This window comes from Limanda limanda, chromosome 1, assembly GCF_963576545.1.
Source record: "Limanda limanda chromosome 1, fLimLim1.1, whole genome shotgun sequence".
NCBI lineage: Eukaryota > Metazoa > Chordata > Actinopteri > Pleuronectiformes > Pleuronectidae > Limanda > Limanda limanda.
In genome coordinates, this window is record NC_083636.1 from 33,445,204 (window position 1) to 33,467,831 (window position 22,628).

The 22,628-nt window shown below is 40.9% G+C and overlaps 2 protein-coding genes across 6 annotated transcripts; one reads left to right on the top strand and one right to left on the bottom strand.

Annotated features, from left to right (window-relative positions):
* Positions 1-3,239: 3,239 nt before the first annotated feature.
* Positions 3,240-15,072, bottom strand: traf2b (Tnf receptor-associated factor 2b). 3 transcript variants are annotated; one of them, XM_061089948.1, is made up of 11 exons: positions 14,936-15,072; positions 10,023-10,223; positions 8,943-9,021; positions 8,637-8,735; positions 6,498-6,659; positions 6,329-6,403; positions 6,075-6,149; positions 4,611-4,835; positions 4,218-4,521; positions 3,843-3,991; positions 3,240-3,762 (listed from the first exon to the last, which is right to left on the bottom strand). In XM_061089948.1, exons 2-11 carry the CDS (start codon positions 10,196-10,198, stop codon positions 3,544-3,546), a joined length of 1,563 nt encoding a protein of 520 aa, XP_060945931.1. In that variant the 5' UTR covers positions 10,199-10,223; positions 14,936-15,072; the 3' UTR covers positions 3,240-3,543. The 3 variants fall into 3 exon arrangements, with proteins under 3 accessions (XP_060945931.1, XP_060945858.1, XP_060946010.1); XM_061089875.1 differs by lacking the exon at positions 14,936-15,072 and adding an exon at positions 14,547-14,650; XM_061090027.1 differs by lacking the exons at positions 10,023-10,223; positions 14,936-15,072 and adding an exon at positions 9,797-9,932.
* Positions 15,070-21,985, top strand: coq4 (coenzyme Q4 homolog (S. cerevisiae)). Of its 3 annotated transcripts, none has more exons than XR_009683045.1 (8): positions 15,070-15,281; positions 17,150-17,302; positions 18,223-18,319; positions 18,426-18,528; positions 19,187-19,316; positions 19,703-19,796; positions 21,260-21,495; positions 21,600-21,985. XR_009683045.1 is itself a non-coding variant. In XM_061090251.1 (8 exons), the coding sequence occupies exons 1-7, from the start codon at positions 15,140-15,142 to the stop codon at positions 21,441-21,443; spliced, it is 903 nt and encodes a 300-aa protein (XP_060946234.1). In that variant the 5' UTR covers positions 15,070-15,139; the 3' UTR covers positions 21,444-21,456; positions 21,600-21,985. The 3 variants fall into 3 exon arrangements, 2 of the variants coding, with proteins under 2 accessions (XP_060946234.1, XP_060946121.1); XM_061090251.1 differs by having other exon boundaries at positions 21,260-21,456; XM_061090138.1 differs by having other exon boundaries at positions 21,260-21,985.
* The last annotated feature ends 643 nt before the right edge of the window (positions 21,986-22,628 follow it).

Below are 22,628 nucleotides of genomic sequence, written 5' to 3' on the forward strand. Positions count from 1 at the left end.
GGGGGGGGGGGGGGGGGGGTGGGATGTTACAATGTAACGCTGTCCTGTTTGACTTTATCTCGACCTCCAGCAGTTTCCTGAGCTCAGAGAGATGTCTGGCAGGTTGCCGGTTTTGTTGAATGGACAGTTCAAAATCAGTGAGTTCTAAGCAGAGGAGTAAGAGAGAAACTAATAGGAGTGACACTCCTTTTGCTTTTGTTTCCTTAAGCACATTCATTGCATAGTTATCTTAGCCTCAGGTCTCACGAGATGAATGTCTTTGTAGAGAAACACAACCACTGTGTTGCTGAGAAACAGGATGACACCCTTCCCCCCCCGGCAGGAAGGAAGTTTCCACTTGCCCCGGCTCGGTCTGCTGAGCCGCTTCGAGATGACTAGGTGTAACCGCTTCTAATCTATGACGTTCAGTCAGAGGATGTGTATGTGGTTGAAAGCAGTACATCGCTGGAACTGTCACATTGAGGTTTCCATCAGAAAGGCGGGAACTTATGAAAATAAAATGTTCTTGATGCAATGCTCCAATATAGTTACCACTTAAAAGGTTTAGACAAGTAAACTCACACAGAAAAATAATGATATTCTAACTATTGTTTTGACATTAAATATATATTAAGCAGCTAGTTGAGTTACTTCTGTTAGTGAATTCAATCTGAGACTACAGCCACTAACGTGCTCACAGTAGTGAAGTGAACATGCCTGTATTTAGGAGGTATAAAGTTCAACATCTTGTTGTAGCATGTTAGGGAGTTATCATTTGCTCATTAGCTCCCAAACCAAAAGTTCAGCTGGGGCTGATGGGAATGTTTTGCAAGTACATGGTTTAAAATTAATAAATTGGACAAATGTTTTATTATTTTAAAACAATTTTACCATTAATATGGATTTACATTATGCATGAGTTGTATTTAGTATTTGGATTAATGATTAACCAATAGAATATTGACAAAATGGAAAAAAGAAACATGCTAATGATAAATCATGGAGATTTCACCATTAGCATGTTTAAGAAAAAAACATTTGACCATCAGCCTTTCTTTTTTACCATGCTACTGTTAGCCTTTATGATACAACTTTAGCATGTTTTATTTGAACCATATATATGAGGTCTCTTTTAAAGACCTTTTATTCAAAATGTGACTAAGAACGAAACTCGCTGGTAAATTTTCAAAAGGCTAACCACGTGTTTTTTGTTTGTGGTTATTATTTTCATCAACATATTGATATAGAGAGATGTGTCTGGGTTGCGGTCTCTCATTCTGTGAGAGAGACCTATAAGTGTCTCTGCTCATAGAACCACATGGGTCGGGGTCGCCTACGGTGGTCCACAAGGGGAATTCATCAGCATGGTTAATGGCAATAAAAATAGAGCCATTCTCATGTTTCTACACCATGTGTTTGAGACGAGTAGGGCTGCGTCGAAGAATGAGTTTTATCAGTCAGCTGATTATTTTCTTGGATCTATAAAGTGTGATGAAATAGTAAAAATAGATTTTCTAAAGACATAGAACTCATTTTAATCTACATCATGTTAATACAATCCCACAATTTGTTATAAATCTTTTTTTTACACTTTACACACGTCAGAAGATAAATTTACATACTATAAATGTTTAACCAGAAATACATCAAAACAGAAATAGTACAAAGAGAACTCGTATATAGTTTAGAATATACTAGTGAATATTATCTAAAGATATCCTCACTATGAGGGATCAAGACGTATGGTGACTAGTACAACTGAGTTAAAAGTAACTTTGAGTTAAAGTATAATAGTCTTTTTTACATTGGAAAACTTCTATTAACTAAAGATTACACTCCAGGTTGGAACTTGTTGTCTATGACTGTCTTTTGTTGCTACATCCACCAAAGCGCTCGTTTGTTTGTTAGCAGGATTACGCAAATACTGCAAATTGCAAGATGGTACATTTTTTTGGGACAGAATCCTCTATGAATTCTTTATCTTTTTCCTTAACATCGTGAGATAGGATCCTTGGGGGAGATTCGTGCTCTGAGTGCCATTCTAGTTTATATCTTTAATTCACTTAGAATATATTTAAGGGGTAACTGTTTGCTTTAGAGTTAATTTGTAATGATTAGTCAACCAGCATCTTCTCATAAGACCAAAAATGGGTAATAAAAGCAAAGGTTATATTCAGTGTTACACTAGAAGACTTGAGAGAAGTGATAATTGATACGTTACCCAACAGTATAAACACAAAAAAGCTAAAATTCAATAAACCTTGTATCTAAATCCTGACAGCATATAGATTATATATATATATATATATGTGTGTATAAAATAATATTTTTTAACTAGATTTATTTAGAGCCTGTAAGTTTTTTTTAATAACAGAACTATTGAACTCAGCAGCTGTTAATGTAACTAAAGCCCAGGGGTCTCATTTCTCACTGTTGCGTACGTGATGATGATCAGGTGATTTAGATTCTATACATCAGTGATCTTTGTGCTGAACTGAGTCCAGGATCGAACCATCCCAGTACAAACACAAGCATATAATCATAATTCTGATAAATCTTATACACTGTAAAAGGAACAAGGATAAATAAATACATAATAGTAACCTTTACATAATAAGATTGTTTTGGAGCACAATTCAATTGCATTTTTTAGGAAAGTCTAAAGTTCCAGAAAATGTATATATTGTACTTATTGGGAGGTCTTAGGTTTTTATCATGTTACACTTCCGCCCAAGGAATTGTCAGGCACATGGACATCAGGCAGGATCTGCAACACATTTCAGGGACTGCCTTATTTCAAAAGGTAAGATCTGTTCAATTATTTGTAGTTAACGAATATTTTATAACCCAGTTGCCGTAGCAGTTGAACATTGTTTAGCTATATTGAGAATTATCAAACATGTAGAGGTGTCCCCCCCCTGTTGAAGAACACTGGAAACAGTGGTGGTTTTCCTTTGGTTGCTTATGAATTCAGTACTTTCCTGACAGAATTGTGCATGATAAACTTTCCAAAACTGATTATCTCACTTTTGTGAAGTTTGTAAATCTACAACAAATTTGTATTCGCTTTATAATCACATCACTGCTGTCCCATAAAATCGCTCTTCAGCTCCACCTCACTAACACTGAACAAAGTGAATGTTTCGTTGAGGTGTGCACGGTTTTATGAATTTGAATTTTCTTTTGCGAAAAGCCATTTCCGGCTTTTGTGCGCATGTACACTTTTAGTATGAACTGTTTTATAAATGAGACCCCAGAGCTTGAGCGTTGTTCTTCATAAAGCCTGCTGAAAGCCTTACACACTAACAAAATGCATTGATATATATATTCTAATAACCACAACAGATCCACCACCATAATGTGGTGGTTATGTTGTCTCCATCATAACATGACTTTCTTCCTAAAGCATTAATTATAAGATTCTATATATCTCTTGATCATGTAATGTTATGGTCACATGCTTGATATAGTATAATGCCTACTACTAGGTCATATTATTATTACCATTATAATTCAGTCTAGACTTCTTCATGAAACTTAAGTGCAGCTTCCACAGCCGGAAATCTATAAGCCCGTGAGGTCGACAATGGCTTTGATGAAAATGGTGTCATCTCTCAAATAGGGGCTCTTGCCGGCCAATTTGGCCAGTGGGCAGAACAACGGGCAGCCACTGGCGATGTTCATCTCACTGATCGGCCGCTGGAAGGATGTGGAGGTGACATCAGGGCGGAAAGCGTCGATTATGTGCTCCCTGTTATTCTGATCCAAGAGCATTAGAGTCACCTGGGGAACAGGAGACCGTATTAATTCATCTGGGATTCAGAATTTTAAATGAGTGAATGTGTGAGTTTTATTTCTCCTACCTTCTGACTGAACGGCCATTTCATCAGAGCGTCATACCGGCCCCTCATGACCACGAAGAACAGCGAAAGGTGCGTTCCCCGTCCCGTTCCGTCGCCGTTCAGATACAGCCTCAGACACATTTTGTAGCCGTACTTGCTGGAGTAAAACGCTGCCAAGGCGAAGAAAAAGAGGAATCCAGAATGTAAACAGAGCCTAAAAACAGAGTCATATGAGAATAGGAGTGACGCGCACACTCCCTAAAGGAAAACAAGGGTGTACTTCAGTGGAAGTCCCCCCCCATCCACGTGCCAAGAGTTAACATCATGCAAACCACATGAACTCGGCTGCGTAGGATGTGCAGCATGTACAGAAGAGCTTTGAATCTGGTGTCTTACCAGGTGAGAACATTGCAGGAGTCCGCCCACCAACAGCGTCCTGTCTGCGGCGCGCGAAGTCTGAGACTTTCCAGACAAAGATCCCATCGTAGGTGCAGAACTGGAGTTCTCGCAGCAGATGCTCGGTCTCCGACAGCTGCAAGTCTCTCATATTCAGCGTCCTCTCCAGCTGTCGTACTTTGTTTGACAGATCCTCAATCTTTTCCTGGTCTAAGCGATGTTGATGCGAGAAAGCTTCCAACGTCACAGTGCTGCGCTCCACTTCACGGTTCAAGACACACACTATGTTTTCTAAAGCAATCACCTGTCGAGACCAACAAATACAAATGCATTCAAATCCTCATAATAAGACCAAAGTGGGTACCAAAGAGCCTTAGATTGACTGGGACTCACCTTCTTCTCCACATCCACCGACTGTGGGGAGGCTGCAGCGCCACAGTCCATACTGACTCCCTCCTCAGGAGCCCTGTACAGGCCCAGGCCAGAGTCCTCCTGCCACTCGCCGGGACCTGAAGCCTCTGCACGGACCCGACCCACTGACATCACCATGGGCAGCAGCAGACGCAGGTGCTCCATGGTGCTGCTGTGCTCGTGGTCACTGAGCTTCCCGTTGTCCAGCTGGGAAGAACAACAGAGCTCATTTAGCTGTGATCAGGTCCAAACTTAAATTTCAGAAATGCAGGTGTGTCGGTCAGTTTCGTTGCATTTAACCTCATGCCTCTCTCGAATTAGATTACTTTAAAAAGAGAAGCTATAAATGAGTTAAGAAAGGAGAACCAAGGTGCAGAGAAAATCCCACTCCACTTTCACAAAAACTTTATTTATAAAAGAAGATACGCACAAAATGTATGGTAGTTTGTGCTTTTATTTTGTAACCCTTACTAATCACTCTCCCTTCCAGGGATGTGTTTTCTTGCACACATGAATGCAGCCACAAGATTCCAGCTGATGCTAAACCCCTTGTTGAGTTAATCAGGGGGAGAGAGAGGAGGGGACTTGCTTTTGCTGCAAAGTTTGGTTTCTGTTTAGTAATTCTTCAGTTAATTAGGCATTTTCTAGTCAGTGGTCATTTTCATTGTGTATAAAGAACAGTGAGAATTGTTCAAGTGTCAATAATGGTTTATTGTGGGAGAGTTTCACTGGAGGAGGAGAGAGACCGGGGTAGAAAAAGCCGGATGAGAGATCAGTGTGTGTGTGTGTGTGTGTGTGAGAAGGAGGGGAGGGGATTTTTCAAGAATCCTACATCATAGAATATATGAATATTTTTTGCTCACCTGTTTAAGTGAAACAATTTACTCAATAAAAGCATCATATTTTATAAACATACTGTCGTATATTCGTTAGAGTAGATCATTTTGGTATGTGTTCAAAACATAATGACAGGCTTACGTTTATGATACCTGCCTTCTGGACTCTCAGACATTCTCAGAGAGTCCTCCAGATGTTTACCTTAGAAGTTCTCTACCTTTTTGAAATGATCCTTGACTTTGGGAATGACCTCTGACTAACTAATAGATGGGTGTAGAAGGAATGTTCTTGACCAATGTGTCTTCATGTTGGGACACATACACATGTCCCACTTTAGCCAGAAATCCCATGGGGGACGGCATTTATCTGAAGTCATGGGCGGAACCAAAGTCTCTATATAAATGTGTGTAAGACCACGGCTGGTCAGATCTCACTATTTGGCCTGGGTGATTTCTCCGAGTTCTAGAGCTCGTCCTGACCTGTGAAACTTCTGTGTAATAAACATTATTATACTTGTAAGTACTGGGTCCGCGTTCCTTTCCTTCACCATCAACTTCTACAACAAACATCAACATCTCGGCTGACCAGAAAATATACTTCAATACATACCACAAATTTGCAGCCCACTTCACTGAATGGACAGGCACTCTTCGACTTGGCACAGATTCGGCTGTGGTCAATGAACTGAAGGTAGAATGGACAAAGGAAATGTTACACAACCAAATCCAAGCAACGCACCGACTCAACTAAACAGAAAACTGGACATTAAACGTAGGATTGAGTACATCATACAAAAGCCAAGTAATTTGTAACCACACAGCTTTTATGTAAAGTTAAAGGTTTATTTGAAAAATCGCTCTAACCTTTTCTCTTGGGATCTTCTTCTTGCCACAGTCTTTACATTGTAATGGGAACTTCAGGCAGATTTCATCATGGGCCTTAAATACATAGCGGGGGAGAAAATGAGCTTATGCACATTCATGGAGACACAACCAGCAGCTGCCTTCACTTGAGAGGCTCTCAATCTCTCACCTTGATTTCTTTAAAGTTGAAAGTCATCTTGCAGTATTTACAGTTGAGAGTTCTGGCCTCACATTCTCTCTCATTGTGGCGGGACTTGTCCGAGAGCAGGATGGAGGTGTTGCAGGCCTCGCACTGAACTCGATCAAAGTCGCATTGGCCTTCATGCTGAGCCTGAAAAATGCAAGACAGATATTTAATCACTGCATCCTACAGTTTGTGTTTCCCACGCAGGGCATATGAGTTCATTCATTATCTTATCTAATCAGAGAATGACAGTTGAACTGAAGTGTTCCGGGAGGTTGGGCTGGAGGTTTTTCAATAAAGTCATATAAGACCTGTGGTTCTTTTGTTGTATGTTCTTATGAAGGCACTGCACCCTTGACACGCATTGTTAAAACAACCATTAAGATAAACAAGTCCTTTATTAGTTTTGCAATGTTACAGCAGCGGAAAGACATCAAATAAGTCGTGTGCGGTGTAATGAGTCCAGTAAAGGCAATATAACCAACACACCCATGCAATACTGGTGAGTACGTGAATGAGCTGAAGGCTGCAATGTGGAAGAACACGTTGTTCTGTTCTTACACATCCATTTATCATCTCCTGTGCATAAACACGGGGTGAAAGGTAAGAACAGTACAGTGATTGAATTATGCATGTGATATTAACTAATTATGATTGTTATTATCGAGGATTAGTATTTTAATATATGTTGTATGTGGTTGAAAAACAATATTATACTAAAGAAATGAGATATAAATATATTACTCCAAACATCTTACCTAAAAACAAATGAAAACAAAACCAGAAAGTTACTAGAAGATGTGGAAATCAAAGAAGCCAGTATTTAAAAAGAAGTCCATCAATAAATAAGGGGAAATAATGTAACGATCATCTTTTTTTCTTTTCTTTTTGAGCTGGCAAGGCCAAGTCCCGGGAAAAGGAGGGGGCGGAGCTGGATTGGGAGGTGGAGTCAACTGACCAGGAAGCGAAAGACCCCTTTCAAAATGTCTACCCACAGCAGCACGCTGACGCCTCGCAGCCACAGGTAGGCTAACCTATTTTCGCTTTGCCTGCTCACTATCTGACACGCTACACTGAACACACCTAGAACTAAATGTCCAAAGTAAGTGTGGTAATCTTTAACAGCTGATCACTTGGATCCCTGTCACTAGTACGCCACCCTTGCACCACATTCAGCTTCATAACACTTCGTTATGGGTGTGGGTGGCTAGCTAATGACAGTGCAGATCTATCAAGACGACAACGCCCGAGACCGCATCCAACGACCAATCGTACATAAGTGTTGGTGTGTCACAGACTGTTGTGATCGTTCCATGAACTCTGTGGTAAAACTACATTGCACTTTGAGCCCAAAGTTATATAGAAAACAAGCACATCTTTCGCAACAAGAGAATGGGTCGCTGGAAGGCGAGGCTAGTCAGAGCCACCTCAGCAAAACGTGCAAAAATAAAAAGAATCTCATATGCAAACATTTCCTGCCATCACACCTTTTTAATGTTTCCTGTGTCAGTACTAATCAAGGTCACAAAACCACATAGGATGACGACAACAGACCACAAAATAAAACATCCTGTACGCAGAATTTAAGATATGGATCTCATTTACTAAACAAAAACTGACTGACTTGCCCAGCACCGAGATATTTACAGAAGAAACAAAACTGTAGACACATGATGCCCATTCAAACACACCAACACCAGAAAGCAGCTTTATGATTCTCACAGGATGTTCTGTAATTAGTCACAGTCTGTGTGAAAGACTTGTCTCATCGCCTAAGTTTGTTCCCTTCCTTGCAGCCTGTATATATTCAGTAGCTCCCTTATATAAACCCCGCAGTTTATTTTCATGTAGTGGTCATTTGGTACTTTCCACTGAGCTGTTGTTGATAACTGGGTTAGATTTTAGGGACTTTCCAGGCCTGGTGAGTTTCACTTCCTGTTTCTTTGTAATTTGATCACCCTGTCTAACTTGCTCACCCATAAAGAGAACTGAAGGCTTAAAGGGGAAGGGAAAAAAAACTGAAACTTGTACAAGGTTTAATAAAGGCTTGGCAGAGAGAAAACACAAGCTGTTTAAAGCAGTTAACGCACCAACAATAAAATGAAAGCTAGTACTATACTTCACCTCATACTCTTTTATAGAGCCCGTCCAATTGCAGCCTTGGTTCAAACACCTGGCTGGAAGACTGGCAATTTCTCGACCTGCTGCATTGTCTGGAAAGGCCTGGAGGAACAAGAAAGAACCAAGAGCTCAGTGAAGCCAGAAATAAAACCAGCAGGCAGACAGAGTATGATGCATTGTCTGAGGCTGCGGTGAAGGAAATGCCTATAACAGGCAGTGGAATTTGAAACTTGAGTCATATACATTTCCTTTCAAACAGAGTGGGGGTATAGGATGGTTTACTGATTACACACAGGATGGTTCACTCACCTCATTACTATGAAGGATGGACATAGGCTCCTCATATATTTCCTCCTGGCGGCAGGCCTCACAAGGCTTTGGCCCAGAACTGATAAACAAAACAGGTTTGTGACTTTACAGTAAAATAAAACAGTTTGTTTCCTGCTGATCCAGAACTGGAACAACTGATAACCGGAGTGAATAACAACAGAAGTGACAGGAAGCAGGAAACAGAAACGTGGGAAATCAATGAAAGCATGTGAAATATTCATTATCTAAAAAAAATCTACGTGTATAAGGTTACTTTCAAAACAACATCTTCACAACAAGGATCAAGTTTATCACATGTGAAATAGCAGATCACATGACCCAGGCACTTCTTGCTGTTTTCATAAGTAGAAACACAAATGTCAGATGAGCTTTTTTGTTGTGGTGTGAATATCTACAAATCCATCCCTCCATCCATCCATCCATTATCTATATCAGTTATCATTTGAGGGCCACGGGGGGAGCTGAAGCCAGAACAGGTCGCCAGCATATCGCATGGTCGATTATAGAGACATAACCATCCACACTCACATTCACTCATATGGTCAATTTAAGATAAGACTTTATTAATCCCGAAGGAAAGTCTTGCATATTTATTCTCTAATCAACCTTACACCAATCTGCATGTCTTTGGACTGTGGTTGAAATCCCAAGCAGAAGCTCCTGTTTCATTTATGTTTTCTTTAAAACTGTTCAAATCAATAATTGTATTTCATCTTATATCTAATGATACTGATGAAGTATCACTAGACATAGCAGTGCCTTGTATTCACAACATAATTAGTGCATTACTAAGCAACCAGTGAGTCAATGAGAGGAAAAAAAACAATGGACACCTTTAGCATGAGTGAGCCAGATCCTTGTGATACACTGACATCAGTATTAGAGTCCAGTCATCTGAGGGATGAGTGTGAAAAAAGGAAAAATAATCCACAGAGGCGAGCAGAGATAGGAACACAGGATGGGCGGAAGCATGTCCAGTTAGATAGTTAGCATTAGGGGGGTGGAAGGGGGGGAGGGGGGGTTGCATGCCACACGGTTGTCGGTGGATCTCCAGTCTACCTGGTGAGCTGCTTGAAGCAGTGTACACAGAAGCGATGGCCGCACTGAGCCTGAACGGGCTTCCTCAGGACCTGGAGACACTGCTGACATTTGTATTTATTCTCCATGGGCACTGAGAGAACACTGAGTGGGATCCCCGGTAAAGAGTTTGCACAGTCCAGCGATATTCGGGCCATCCTTGTCCCGCCACCTGGAGCTCTTCTGTGAATAAATATGAGACACAGCACATGTTAACAGTCGTAACAAGTCTTGAGCAATATCCAGAGACAGCCAATCGATCACAATGTTGACTTTTTTCTCAGACATGCCAGTAATTGTTCACATGTCACTAAGTAATTATTAGTTATAACAGGGTTACATCACTGGGTTTGTTAGATGCATTTTGAATGGTGTCCATGCCCTTTAGCAAATAGTTGCACATGGCGGTTTAGGCTGTGTATTCACTGTGGGCACGCCAACTTGACAGCAGTAATCTCTGGGTGCATGTCACACCCAAATGATGAAGAAATATGTAGAACACAATGTCTTTATTTTCAATGAACAACAGCCCCATGACATTTATAGTGCTATTCCAGTGCAAACATAAAAGCTAACTAATCATAATACACATAACACACTCACACACAAGCTGAGGATCATTAAACAGCTAAAATATGATATGTTGCCTCAGTGTGGGTACTGCACCTTGTGCATTCAATATTTGCAGAGGCATCATGCCACATTAAATGCACTGGTTTGTGTGTGGATTCCTGGCAGAGGGACAGGTGATGGATTGGAATTGGTGTGACAAAGTTCAAGTACAAGCTGAGGATTTTATAGCCATGAGGCGCTTGCCAGATGTCAACAGACCAAACAGGTAATATGGTGGGATGAATCTTTGGCTGCTCTGCTAAGCCAACAAGAAAGAAGGACAACTCTACAAATACCATGGAAGTCTACATATACCATGGTCATAAAACCATACATGCAAATATCAAATGTTTGACTGTTCAACAGTGGAGTCTGTGTTCAAGCACAATCTGCTGGGACATGCTGCGAGGTAAATAGTTTTGGTTTTTGGCCTTATCTGCAACGTCTATGTGAGATGCATGCAAATTCTTCCAGCTTATAGGCTGAATCTGTGGGGGATATGCTTATCTGTCACAAAACAGATATGATGGTGACATTTTTATCTAACGAATGCCTCAGATAACCTTAAAACTGGCAGAGCTAAAGAACAGTTGGTGACACATCGATGCTACGAGAGCTTTGCCAGAACTTGTGTTACTTCAAAGAAGGAGGAACAGAATGCCACTAAATAGTACAGCCTTACTTAACAGATGGATTTCAAAACCTCTGTTAAATACACACTTCCGAAATCCTACTACACAAAAGCTAAATGCAACCAGGAGATATCTACAAAACGTCACGCGTCTACGTGTTCAGTCTGTCTGCCCATTATTTTTTTTCTTGGGTGAATACAGATTTTTAAAGTTAAATGTTCAAAACATTTCTCTACAACCAGGGTATCCAACTATTTGACATACTACACTTGGGTAGGCTACTGAAAAGTTGGAATTTATTCACTAGTAACTGATAATGATGCTTGCACTACCATCTAGTGGTTATTTATACCCCAACGCACAGTGGATCACAAGGGGGTGTAGTCACACATTTGTGAGGTCACAGTGACTTTGACCCTCGGGCACCCAGACTGATTTCATCATGATTCATCCTGCGTCCAATTGAACCTTTGTAACACATTTGAAAAAATTCCCCGAAGGAGGTCTTGATACATCGTGTTCACAAGAATGTTATTTAATGCCATCTAGTGGAAGTATCAAGTATGACACTGTCGCAGATTGAAGGCTGTGAACACAAAAAATCGACAGGTGTGCACAGTTTTAATGAGGAGTCGGGAGCCGGCAGCTTTTCCTTTCCATTTAAACCGAGATGATGCAACGGTGGTGCTGAATGCACAGGGGAGCTCATGTATCAAGTCTTTAATGGTAGAAAGACAAAGTTGCACTGATGTCTATGAGTGAAAAGAAACTGAAAATGTTAAAACTTTACACCCCAGACCACCATCAGCCAGTAAAAACTTCCACCCAGTGAGAAGTGAGCCTAGAGAAGAAGTGTCGACCACTGTGTTACAGCTGACTTGACTGATTAAAACCTGCTTGGCTTGTGAAGCATTTCAACCTCTTGTGAACCTTATCCTCATCTCTTTATCAATGAAAATAATGTCGCCAAACGGGTACGCAGGAATCTGCCACGTGACCAGGTTCAAACAACTTCTCACAAACTTGGCAGAAGGGCTCATCGGATTAAGCTCATGGGGGGCCGGTTAAATCTTGTATTATGAGTTGTACAATAACCGAGTGAAGTTCACTGAAGTAATGATAAGAAACAAGCTCAATCAGTAACAGTTTTTCTGCTCACTGACACTTTTTCTTTCCATTAACACTTTTTTGTTTGTCTGCATTTGACCTGATGCAACTTTGACTCAAAATGCATTTATAATATCAACATGCAAGTCTGTTAAAAACCCTTGTGGCAGATGTCCTTGCAGATATATCCCACATCACATGTCTACCAAACCTGGTTTTACAAGTGCAGAAAACAGCATTCAATATATATATATATATATATATATATATATATATAAAACTTCATGTTTAAGAGGGTGTTTATGGATTCCAGTTTGTAATGACATGTAAATCCAACCTTTGAAATAGTTCTGCTTGTTGGCAGAGGGCTAAAGGTTGCATGATAATATTTCTATGGTTTGAACTCTGTGCTGTAAAAAAAGGCAAACCGCTTTCTGCAGTGCTGACTTTAATGACTTTGATCAGTCATAGATTAGTATTCAATGTCACTCAAAATGTCAATGACATTTGCAGGGACAATATGACCTGCCTACACATGTTTCCAACCCACATTTACATTTGAATTGTTGCTTGGTTACAAAACAAACTCTTCATCTTGCCTGCGAGTTTTTTTTCAGAAATGTGCCTCTGTAAGGAGACACCCATGCAAACTATCAGCATTTTGGGATAAACCCAGATGTTGAACTTTTTGTTGCCACAGAAGTAGAAAAAGATCCAAATCCTCTTTTTGGTGAACTCCCTCTTACGCCCATTCTCCTGGTGTCGAGAAATAAGAGAAACACTCTTCTAAAACATCTGTAGGGAAGTGAGATTAAGTCAAAATATAGAGCAAGTAATTTTCATACGTGTACTAGTACTGAAAATATGCAGCACTTTACTCCTCATGCTTATCACGAGACATGGACATCATGAGTCCAAAGTGAGCATATGACCAGTAATTAACCCTCAGCCTATAGTAATAACTGTGTAACCAGTCAAGCTACACACAATAAATCTACTATCTCTCAAGTAAGATTAATTTATAAATAGTTCTGTTGGCAATTATCACAAGATCACATTAAAAAGCATTTTAACTCTACCTTAACTATACATTATTACTGACATTTTGTTATCCTATTACAATTGTAAATAATGTTGGTTCATATTTGTATAGTTTTGTCTTTTATTCCATTTTTAAATTAATATTACTAATAATTTATATAACATTCTGCCCCATAACATGGAGAGTGAAACAGCAATATTGACTTAAGAATAGAAATTATTCCGCTGCCTTGATCCACTTTAGGTGTTTTCTCATCAAGTTCAAGAAAAACCCCGGAGGACGTGGTAAAATGTTTGACACCTCACATCTCAGAAACCCTGACGTGGATTTAAATATGCTGGAAACTCCTTTTCCCTGTCATACTTTTGCCTGTCAGATAACTTACAGAACAGTAATTCGAATTGCAGAAGAAAATGTCAACACTAGTATGACTCATATGTCTGTAGAAGACGAGCAACCTCGTTATTTCACAATCCCCTCTGACATGTCTCTCCTGCTCAGACACGTTTTCTGAACAGCGAGGGTAAAATAAGTCAAACAACACTGTTGACATGACAAACACTGAGCAAAGCAACCAAGATACACAACAATACACCCAAGCTGTTGGCCAGGGGAAGTGTATCCACTAAACACTGAGAGGGTAGAAACCAGAAAACCAGTGAGAACAGCTGTTAAACCAGTCAGACATGGAGGAACCATGCGCTGGGGTCTCTTCTTTGTCCCACTCCACCATCCTGTTGAGACTGAACACAACTCAACTCTGAACACTGAGCTGTGGGTGAACACATAACAGTGTGAACACACAAAGTTTCAAAGTTCACAAAGCAGGATGTTGAGGATACACCCAACCACTGCCTTTTAGAGAGTCTATTTGAGTGTTTTGCCAAATAAATGCTACAGTCTGAAATCTAGCTCAAACTATTAAACACACACACTCTCTCTTGTGTGTGTGTGAGTGTGTTCTCCGCCATGTTCTTGCTGTGCTCCTGCAGACGGACACACACACACACACTCTCTCTCTCTGCTCTCCCCCTGCAGCAGACCTCTCGTCTCCTCTCCCCCCCTCTGCTCGCTTCTCTCCGTGCACGAACCAAACCCTGAGAATCTACTCACCGAGCTGCTGAGAGGAGCGATGTCGTCTTATAGCCACACAACTATCGGGACTGTATTTGACACACACACAGATCCTGCCTCCTTCGTATTCCACGTCACCCTTGTATAAAAGCATGAGCACTCGAGTGAGCAGAACAGTCAGTTGTGGGGCAGCTCCCTGTTGACTGTCTCCTCCCGGCTGACGTGTCCTTTTTAGCAGGTTTACTCATTTCCAACCCAACTCACTCAACTTGCTAGTTTTTAAAACAGCTACGCAACTTTGTGCGGTTTCTTTACCACGAAGTGAGGCGGTGCTTTGCTTGTAACTTTAGCCAAACTGCTACCAGGTTAGCTAACTGCTAACCCGGGTGTTTGGGGGGGTAAGAAGAAGCGGAGCTCGGCTCACCGACCTTGCCGGGGTTGTCGTGTGTCTTTGCCGGCGGACGGGGACACGTCTGTCCGTCACCGCATGATGAGAAGGGCACGGCAACCTTTACAGGGCTGTTTACGTTTCTCCCAGGGTGCGCTCCATTCCCACAGCTGAGGAGGGCGGGGTCGTCTTCTCCTCTCTTGCTCTGCCCTCAGACAATAAATACAGCTGCCCACCTCGGTTCATGCCCAATTGCTGCCCCCGGAGTACAAATCGAGCGTACCGTGCCCCCGCCGCGCATGCGCAGGGGCGGTTCAGCATGTGGCGTAGTGTTAGTAAGCGTCTCCACGGCTTGACTCAGCGACAACACGGTTTGATCTCGAAAGGTACGAGTTCCTCAACATGTGATCTGCTTTAGTTTAGAATCAGACAAGAAACTAATCATTTAGCTTCTGTTCACCGGACGTGTCGGCTTCTTTCAATGTGCATGAATGCGAATGCTAAAGGGTTAGCATAGCACAATCCTAGATGTCAGGCAGCAAGTGGAGTGACTGTTTTTGACTGAAGGGACAGGCAGTTTCTTTTCGAGAGTTAATTATACACTGTTAACAATGAAGACAGTTACCAATAATTAAATCAGATAAACTCTATTATCCATTTAATTACATATTCGGCTGTTTTCATTAAAGCTTTCTGTCAATCGTCAATCAGCTGTTCACTGCAGCCTGTATGAGGGAATATCTGCTTTTTTAAAACCTTGATTTGAATCATTCAATGTGGTGTTGAATTGTTTTTATAAGAGTTAAAATACACACTTAAGTGAGTTTATTCCTATCTTGTCTTGGACTCGTGAAAGAAATATGATCAAATAAACTTTATTGGAGAAATTCACATGTTACAGCAGCAAATTGTCCAGAAGAGGTGGACAAGAGAACATGAAGTATACGTACAATAGAATAGAATGTTCTTAAAAAAAATTAATATTAAAAAACTTCATGACAGAAAGATACAGAGAATATATAATGTCCGCCTTTCACTATAGACAGAAATATTTGTGGAGAAATGTTCGTTGATAAAGTGCAGTGGCAAAAGATGATTGCACGCGAAAGTATACTATATTTCTACGTTATGTAATATAAATATTGAGATTAATATATATATTTATATTTAGACTGCAAGTGCATGCATATTGGCAGGTATGGTATATAATAGGGGTGGGAATTGGCAAAAATGTGACTATTCAATAGTATTGCCATATTTGGGCCAAGATTCAATAGTATTGCGATTCTATATTGCGATACTGCAAGTATTGCGATTTGATTCTGCGATATATTGCGATTCATGTTCCCCATATTATTCAAAGGCATTACAAAAAATTAGGAAAATAAGACTGCTCAACTTACTTCAAATGTCACATTTAATTCTGTGAACAACATTGTCTTCTACACATTAACTTAAGTGCAAAAAATAAGAAAGAGTATTGCAAAAACTTTATCCTTGAACATTCAGGACACAGGACCCTTGTAAGTATTTTCTGAATAGGAGACCTCTCGCATGAACACTGAGCTCCCAGCACATAACTTACAATTATTTAAATACAATACAGTAACATCAAGCAGACATAATAGAGTAACATAAACCTGAGAATAATCATATAAATAAGAGTAACCTAGAGCTTCAATCAAATTGAGAAAAATAAACAAATGTGTACTACTAGAGTCCAGTCCAGTTGGCTGCAAGGTCATAGTTAAATTAAATGTTAAATTCATTTGGGAATATTGGCATTTTTGTTCAGAAAAAGGAGTTGGTCAACATGCTCAGATGTTAAAGTGCTCCTCTGGGCCGTTACTAAATCTCCTGCAGTGGAGAACATCCTTGCCGCATACACACCAGGTATCTTTTAAACTCTGAAACTCTCCTCGTCATGCTTTGCCAGCCAGGGGCTGTTACATATATAATTGTAAATAAAGTATTAAAAAAAAATTAAAAATATTGCAATACTTTGTGCTACAGTATCGATATAATCGCGGGCGCGAAATATCGCGAAACTGGACAGAATCGATTTTTTCCCCCACCACTAGTGTATAATGTGTGATTGTATCATGTAATTTCGCAGTATTCAACAAAATATTAGTAGTATACTTAGTATAACTCCATACATGTATACATATGTATAAATTCTGTTCATATATATATATATTTATATATGTATTTAAAAAATGTTTCATGTGTTGCTCCACCTGTGTCTCTGCAGTGTGCGTCCAGCAGCTGTGCAGCAGCAGCAGTGAGTTTACAGATGGCTGCTTCGATGGGTTGTACACCGGACACATTCCCACCACCCCCGTCCAGAGAGCCCTGCTGGCCGTTGGGTCAGGTGTGGCTGCACTACACGACCCCTACAGACATGGTACAGCTCAGCGGTCAGGCTTCATTCTCTGTCATTGTTCAAGCTCATCTGTTTTATTAAAGATGCATGGGAAGCATGGAGGAGTTCAACTATGCCTGAGGAATTTGGTTGCTGGTCCCAACCCCATCTGCCTCCTCCCATTTCCTGTCTCAGTCTCTATCAATAGCCTTCCCAAGATAAGAAAAGTTTGGCACAAATGACCAGTCATTTCATTATCTATTTCTCTAGGAGTAAATGCAAACTGAATCCTAAGAGTCCAGCTATTTGCCTTGATGACTAAATTACGAGTCATTGTTTCATAATCATTTTAATTTCTCAGTAAAGTAAAACCCACAGGGACTGTTCTCAGACTGTTTCTCAATAGCAGTTTGTGAACAGTTGCTCACTCAGTCATGCCGTCACATGACAATGACTCTAAAAACTCTCATGGGGAAAGTCAGCACCAACATCTGTCATCTGACATGTAGTTTTTTGTTTTTTTCTGGCAAAGCCTGGCTCGGGGTGAATAGTATCGGTCAACCTCTTAAATGGCTGGATCCGGTAATTTTGATTCCTTTTTCAGTAGATCCCGTCTGCCTGGAAAACACCACGGTCATTCCAATCTCACACTCCACAGTTTATAATGCAGGATTCTTCACAAATATTTGTTTTCACCAAATCCAAAAACAGAGATAACTCGAACACCACCAGACTTGACATTTTCACACATTGAAAAAATCTACAGACACAACTTCTAACAGCTGTTTTCGCAGACAAAAATCTAATATGGAGGTTCATCTAAGATTTATTATGACCACAGCTTAAAGATAAACATTACATGTTACATATTTTGAGGAAATTGATAATTATATTTATAGTTTGGCCGCAATCTAGAAAATCTCTTGATTGTCTCTAATTCTGTGGGACTCTGCTCTTTACAGACATGGTGGCCGTGCTCGGAGAGACGACGGGACACCTAGCGTTGTTAAATCTCAGGGACAGGATGAGAAATGACCCTGAAGGCCACACAATCCTAACGTGAGACGCTGCAGCAGCGCTATTTGGAAGCTTTCTGATTTAGAACCTCAAACTTATTTTTTTCTGTTGGAATTGAATTTCAGCGTTCTCTTGTTGGTTGTTGCAGGGAACGGCCCAGGATCCGACTGTCCACTCTGGATCTGACCGCGATGACCTCTCTGCCCGAAGGCTCCTTCGGGAGAGAATACCTCCGTTTCCTGGAGGACAACGTGAGTGTTTTTCTCATGTAAAGAGTATCGTATATTCTGAGCAGCCGAGTTGTCGATGATGGTGAAGTTGAAGGAAGGTTTCCGTGGACCCAGAACTAGCTCGTATAGTAAAGTTTTATTACAAAGAAGTTCACAGATCAGGACGGACACCATGGTATACCAGGAGATGTTCCCAGCCAAATGAAGAAGCCTAACTGCCAGAGGTCGAGAACACAATTTATAGAGAGGCTGCCTACGCCCACGACAACGTCCCACATCCCATGGTTTTGCAGGACATGACTGCATGTGTCTGAGTATATATATATATATAAAAGAAATGATGAAGTCATAAGGACATGCCTCGTGCTTAACAGACGAAGACCCATGTTCTATACTCATCTATTAACAGGTCAGATCATTCCCTAGGGTAAGAGAACTAACAAGAAATATATGGAGGAATTTCTGAGAATCTGAAGAATGAGGGCCGCATGCTTAAACATGTGATTCTGGTTTATGCCCAGGTTAAAGGGATCTATTCAGCTGAATATACTACAAGAGCATTCAACCCTTGTCTCTCATTTCAGAACACTGTTTTAATCATTTAAAAAAAACACTGCTTCCGTTTCTTCACATTTCTATTTTATCTTCACTTACATATTGGCTATGTCTGTTCTCTCAGCACGTGACCCCTGACTCGAGGGCAGACGTGAGGTTTGTGGACAATGAGGAGCTCGCCTACGTCATGCAGCGATACAGAGAGGTCCATGATTTGTTGCACACCTTACTGGGCATGCCCACAAACATGCTGGGTGAGTGTGACCTCACGTCCTGAGAAAATGCTGCTCACAAAACCAACTATGGTCAGATTGTGTTATTTATTGTCACTACTATGCCGAGGGAAGCTCTTTTGAAATTCTGATGATTAATTACTTTGTGCATGACGGACATTTGAGTGTTGACAGGACAATTCAATTCTCACCAGAATTTGTGCCTCTCCCATGTTTCGCTTTCCAGCAGTTTGCAAATATCCTGCTTTTTAAAACCATTTGCTTTACAATGTTGATCTGAACTTTCTGTTTGGCTGTAAAAAGTCAAATGAACTGATTGGCTGTTAAAATGTCCTGACTTTCCTCCTCTTTCCTCTCCTTTCATCTAAATCATTTTCACGTCCGTCTCTTTCTCCTGTTGTTTTCAGGCGAAGTGGCAGTAAAATGGTTCGAAGCCGCTCAGACGGGGCTTCCCATGTGCGCCCTCGGAGCTGTGCTGGGGCCACTACGGCTAAGCACAAGGTACAAATACCTGCGGTTTCACCTCAGTGTCGATTTTAGTGTTGGACCAGAAAGATGATTAGTAAGATCTGAGTGATCAGTGTGATCGGAGGTAGGTAGGTAACTCCCTAAAAATCAGGGGAGACAAGGGAGACGCGACACAGTTAAAAATGGCCCACACTTTGAGTCAGCCTGAGCCATTCGTAGTATCTCAGATGTCAGATAATAAGTCATGTACTGAAAAGTTCAACCACAGGTCCCCCAACACACAACTGGCCAGGTGTGAATTGCGGGGGTTTCTGAATTTAGTCATCCGTCTAGCTCAGTACTTCTGAAGCTGGTAGTTTTATCTGCAGGTGTCATGATGCACATGAAAGGAGCTCTGACACATTGTATCCACACTCCGTTAAGTGAATGTCTGTTCTTCATTTTCAGGAGTAATTGATTAACTGTTTGTTCATGGGGAACAAATCAACCCTAAACATAAAATCATCTCCAGAATTCAAAATTCATAATAGAAGGTTAAGTATGAAGCTGCAGTGGCTGAGGATCCTCTGCACAGAGGCTCTCACACTGTCCACCAAGTGTGTCAGAGTGCGTTCGTGGGAAAGTGACTATAAATGGCAGGTTTAGGATCAGACCTTTTTGAGGATTTTTGTACCATCCTCACACATTACTGTATATGCCACTATTCATCATGTACATAGTGCATATTACACTATATCTGTACACCCTTGGGAGAATAGTGCCTGTCTATTCCACAGCTACTTCCTTCTCTTTTCACAGAGTGAAAGGTCAGGTTGTAGATAAAGGGCCAACAGACAGTACATTGTTGTGTCTACACTCAGGGACTTTCATGTATAACTCAATGTCCCAGACAGAGAGGCACCAACTCCATCTCTTTTGCATATTAGACCAGGGGCAAGGCATAAGGACACAGTGTGATGTAGGATTTGCGTACTTTGAGCTTTTCTATTCAATAAGATGCAAACTCTCTATTTTACATGTAACATAGAGAGTGACAGCGATCTAGCCTTTCATGGATGTGCTGTTGAAATGGGTGAAGCAAGTAGAGGGAGATATTCTGGGATGCTGTGGGAGACATCTTCAGACTTGGGTGTGACAATTGCTCCTGTTAATCTGTTGGCGTTACTCTTCGGATCTCCTTGATGCATCAAGTCTACATTAAAATCTTCTGCATAAGACATGCTGCTGCCTGAGTTCTCCTTTCACCAGCCTCCAGAAAACCTCCATCACAGACCTGAGTTATTGACTCCAACAGCTATATACTTTATCATGGCTGGCGTTACAAAGAACAAAGGGCTGTATATCATTTCTCTACCTGTAAATCATTAGTCCTTCCTCATTTTGATTGCTGATTACTTCCCTTGTTCTCATGGAAGTTACCCATTGCTCATTTGTTTTAATTTCCCTGTTCACTGTATCGTGCTGAAAATTTCCCTCCTTATGTCACCTTCTCGCAGCCGTTTGCAGACGCTGTTCACGTCTCTGGGGCCCTGGGCGCTTCAGAATGGTCGGCGGGCCCGATGCGTCCTCAGCGTCTTCTACGAGAGACGGTGGGAGCAGAACCTGGAAGACCTCCGGCAAGAGCTCAACATCGAACCGCCCCCGGTTATACCGAGTGCATCCAAACAGAGGAGCAGCTGAGGAAAAAGTCTGGGTATCACCTGCCAATAGACTTTTAAACAGCAGACAAACCGTAAATATTTGAAGTGTGCCTGTGACACTGTGGAAGTTTTAATAAGATCCACTGAGGAAATTCCCCACTTGACAAACACTGTCTTGTTCCTTCTTACATTACAGATTGATCTGCTTGGCATCACGTCATTTTGAGTGAAGCCATTCTAGCTGATGGACATTTTCTGTGATTTCCTGATGCTGGTGGACAGCAGGTCTCGTTCAACAGGCCTCAATCTGTTATTGTGAATTCACTTTTGTTATTAGCATTCAAATTAATTTAAAAACTGAATGATCTGTAATTATGCACTTACCCATGTACTGTATTCAGCTTTGAAATATATTTTTATTGCTATAGTTTTTTTTCCCGTATTTTTGAGAAACCGAACAGCGTGCACCTGCAGTTGTGCAAACACCAGTTGGTGGGAACCGAGCAGAGGCATCCGCCTCTGTTATCTTTTGACTCACTATGTTGTCAAATCCTGTGCTGTGAATAAACTGGGCTTTCCTTATTACAGTGGTAATCTGTACAAAATAGGATCCTTAAAAAACAGGGTCCGTCAAAACAGACTTTAATTTATCTTAAAATTGAGCGATTGTTAATTTCACAGCTCAGAAAATATGTGAGCTATTAAACACTGCACAATGGGTTTTCTTTGTTTTACTTATATTACAGGGATATGTAAAATATTAACACCTTTATTATGACACCAAATTAAACAGTAAAAACTTAATAGCATCCCTTATTTTATTAATTTTATTGCTTTATCACATTTCAGTAGAAGTGCTTTTGATAGACTGCCGAGGGAAACATGGCCGGTATGACTGGGCTATTTCAGTCATGCACACATCACACTGCTGCACCCGAGGTTTATTCCTGATCACATGTCTATCCTGAGGATATTAAATTCACATTGTGACCACACATTTAAAAGCAACAGTTCTGTTTTTCTGCAAAGGCTGCACTGAACTCGTAGGTTAATGACCATGATATTAAATAACTGATCATGAGTCGGGAAAAATCACCATAATGTTGGATTTTTTTCCGGTTTCACCGCAGTGCCAGTTTCAGTTCTTCTATTTAATGCTTTATTGTGGCTCTCAATTTACACTTGTCAGTTTATTATCATTGAAAAAGTGTCACACATGTGTCCC